The sequence below is a fragment of the Myotis davidii genome, unplaced genomic scaffold (genome assembly GCF_000327345.1).
Source record: "Myotis davidii unplaced genomic scaffold, ASM32734v1 scaffold38, whole genome shotgun sequence".
NCBI lineage: Eukaryota > Metazoa > Chordata > Mammalia > Chiroptera > Vespertilionidae > Myotis > Myotis davidii.
The window spans coordinates 6,657,391-6,661,063 of NW_006291383.1; the positions used below are offsets into that span (position 1 = coordinate 6,657,391).

The following is a 3,673-nucleotide window of genomic DNA, read 5'->3' on the forward strand; positions in this document are numbered from 1 at the left end:
TATTTTTTTTTATGTTGTGATTTATTTACCTTCTAGGGCTGTCACTGGAGCTGAGAGCCAACTTTAGCTCTGAGGCTCAGCTACAGCTTGAGGCCTCAGCTGCTGAAAAGCAGGAATCTAGGGTTTGTTTAGGTTCTATAATTGCAACATAGTTGCTTAGAGTGCAGTTCAGAGGCCGGCAGCGGCAGGCGGGGAAACTTGGCCTCCTCCGTCACTGAAGCAAGCAAGCCTCATGTTCGCTTCAAGCTGCCTGGCTGCCAGCCGCCATCCTGGCTGGCAGTTAATTTGCATATCGCCCTGATTAGCCAATGGGAAGGGTAGCGGAGTGACACCAATTTGCATGTTTCTCTTTAATTAGTGTAGACTAGAGGCCCAGTGTGCAAAATTTGTGCACGGGTAGGGTGCCTAGGGGCTGCCAGCTGCCAGCTGGGGCCTCCGTTCCCCGGCTGCCTGCCTCTGCCACCCTTTGCACCTGCCTTGGCCTGGTGCCACCCACTCATCTGCTCCACCATCCTGCTGCAGTCCCACTCTCATAGGGGCCTCTCGGGGATGGCAGTGCCTCCACTACCACCTGTTGCCAGCACCTCGCCGCAAATGCCTGCCTTGTTCAATGCCACCCCCTGGTGGTCAGCGCACGTCTAAGTCCCTGTCTGTCGAACTCCCACCCGTAGTGACAATTTGCATATTAGCCTTTTATTATATAGGATCAACAAGCAACAATTTTTGGCAAGGATATGAACAAAAGGGAACCCTTGTGCACTGTTGGTAGGAATGCAGATTGGTGCAGCCACTGTAGAAAGCAGTATGGAGTTACCTCAAAAAATTAAAAGTGAAACTGCCTTATGGCCCAGCAATTCCACTTCTGGGAATCTATCTGAAGAAACCCAAAACACTAACTCAAAAAGAATATATGCACCCATGTGTTCACTGCAGCATTATTTACAATAGCCAATATTTGAAAGCAACCCAAGCACCCATCAGTAGATGAGTGAATAAAAAAGCTGTGGTACATTTACACAATGGAATACTACTCGGGTAAAAAAAAAAAAGAAGGGAATCCTACTTTTTGCAACAGCATGGATGGACCTGGAGAGTATTATGCTAAGTGAAATAAGCCAGTCAGAGAAAGACAAATACCATATGATTTCACTTATATGTGGAATCTAATGAACAAAACAAACTAACAAACAAAATAAAAAGACTCGTAGATACAGAGAATAGACTGACAGCTGTCAGAGGGGAGGGGGTTGGGGGGGCAAAGTGGAAAAGGTAAAGCGATTAAGCAAACCACAAATAAACTCATAAACAGACAACAGTATGGTGATTACCAGAGGGAAAGTGGGGTGGGGGGAGGTAGAAGAGGGTAAAGGAGGGATAAATAGTGATGGAAGGAGACTTGAGATGGTGAACACACAATATAATCTACAGATGATGTATTATAGAATTGCATACCTTAAACCTACATACTTTTATTAACCATGTCACCAATAAATTCAATAAAAAAGACTACCGTGATTCATATCCCAGCTCTACCACTAAGTAGCTTTGTCACCTTGTCCAAGTTAGTTATCCTCTCTAAGTTTCAGTTTCCTTCTCTGTGAAATGTGGTTGATAACAGTCTCTACATCAAATCTAACATGATTTCTGGTTAGTAAGCAGGAAGAACCCTATAAATAAGATATATAAATGGACCTTATTAGGGGAGAGCATGATGAGAGGTTTACAGTTTGCGATAGAGACACTGGCAGGGATTAAGGAATTAGGTAGGCATGCCGGTTTGGGAGGGAAAATTGGTAAATCCCAGTCACAATTATATTGAATATGGTATAACAAAGGTGTGTGAATAAAATGGTCTACAGATCTATGAAATTTGGAGCCAGAGCATAAGTGAGAACCTGGCTTCAGAGCTAAATGTATAGAACAGGAGCTATTACTGTGGCAGTTATAGCTCACCCCTGGGAAACAGATGCAATCACAATGGGATGAAACAGAGAGGAAGAGAAGTGAAAAGAGGTCTAAAGACTCAAACTTGGACACTGCCTGCAGCAACCAATGGCTCTACACTTGATTCAATCCTGTCTTGCATTATTCAGTAATGGTTTTATGTCGCTTTTATTATCAAACCAACCATCATTTATTGAATGTCTAGGTGCACCAGGCACTCTCTAATGCACACTTTACTTAGTAACCACTTTTGTCATCATACAAAACTATGAAACCAGTATCATTATCCCTATCTTACAGATAAAGAAAAGGAATCTCAGAGAGGCTTAACAATCTGCCCAAGGGGACCCTTTACCCCTCCCCACGTGGGAGTCTGTGCTTGTTTCTCAAAAAATTTCCACCTATATACATTTTAAAAATCTGCCCAAGCCCTACACGGTTTGGCTCAGTGGATAGAGCGTAAAAAATCTGCCCAAGCCCTATACGGTTTGGCTCAGTGGATAGAGCGTCGGCCTATGGACTGGAAGGTCCCGGGTTCGATTCTGGTCAAGGGCATGTACCTTGGTTGCGGAAACATCCCCAGTAGGGGGGTTGTGTAGGAGGCAGCTGATCTATGTTTCTCTCTCATCGATGTTTCTAACTCTATCCTTCTCCCTTCCTCTCTGTAAAAAATCAATAAAATTTATTTTTAAAAAAAATCTGCCCAAGACCACCCAGTAAATGAGTGGTACAGCCAGAATCTAAATCCAGATTTTTCTGGGTTGGATGGCTGGCTTGTGCCACTGCCAAACATCATACTGCCTTCAACAGTTTTGATCCTTTCCTCAGACTGAGGGGCAAAGGCAGGGAACTTCGCTCACAGTCTTCAAGACATGCACCTGAGAGTTCCTGAGTTATTTCCAGCCCAGCTCGCTACGGGGGAAAAAAAACTTGACTGAAATGTGACTTGTTCAGTCTTATGTTGGATAATTTAAATATTTCTGAAATATTAAAAATAGTCCTGGGACTTAATTACTAACCATGGGAACCCCAGCACGGGAATCAGACCGGTTCCGGCCCCTCAGCCGTGGACACTACCTCGCGTGTTCCGGGCGTCAGGAGGCAGGGGCCGAGCTGGTGTGAACCGGGCGGGCCAGGAATGTCCTCCTGGGGCCTCCTCTCCGAAAGGTGCCCCTCGCCCCGGGAACCCCTCTTTCCACCTGAGGAGCCTTCCTCTTCTCATGAAGCTTTCACTCTCCTCACAGAACCCCCATTCCCTCACGGAAACCACATCTCGGGAAACCCCCACGTCGCCAGGACAGTCCTCGGCTCCTAGGGAGCCCGCATCTCTCCACAGAACAGAACGCTCCTTCTCCTCGAATCCCCGTCTCTCCCCTCACCCCTCGTCCATCTGTTCCTCACAGAACGTGCGTCTTCCGCAACTCTTCCTCACAGAACGTGCGTCTTCCGCAACTCTTCCTCACAGAACCTGCGTCTTCTCACGGACCCCTCAACTTCCCAAGGGGGGTCCCCAACTCCCCTAGGCAACCCCGACCTCCTCTCGGAACCCCCACTCCGCCACGGAACCCGCCCGATTCCTCACTGCCCGGGAAGCCCATTCCTCTCCTCGCCGATGCCCCCAGGCGCGCGCGGGCCCGGCCTCACCTCGCGGCTCCTCCACGGAGACTCGGTGCAGCTCGCGGTAGCGCTGCAGCGAGGAGACGTGCGCGGAGCGGCTGAGCTCGGGCGG

The 3,673-nt window shown here is 47.9% G+C and overlaps 1 protein-coding gene across 1 annotated transcript in view; it reads right to left on the reverse strand.

Annotated features, from left to right (window-relative positions):
- ACSS2 (acyl-CoA synthetase short-chain family member 2) overlaps window positions 1-3,673 on the reverse strand; it is a 61,884-nt gene that overhangs the window by 58,015 nt on the left and 196 nt on the right. The window contains 1 exon segment of the mRNA XM_006764574.2: window positions 3,589-3,673. This exon segment is cut by the window's right edge and continues 27 nt beyond it. Within this exon segment, the coding sequence (XP_006764637.1) occupies window positions 3,589-3,673 (85 nt within the window).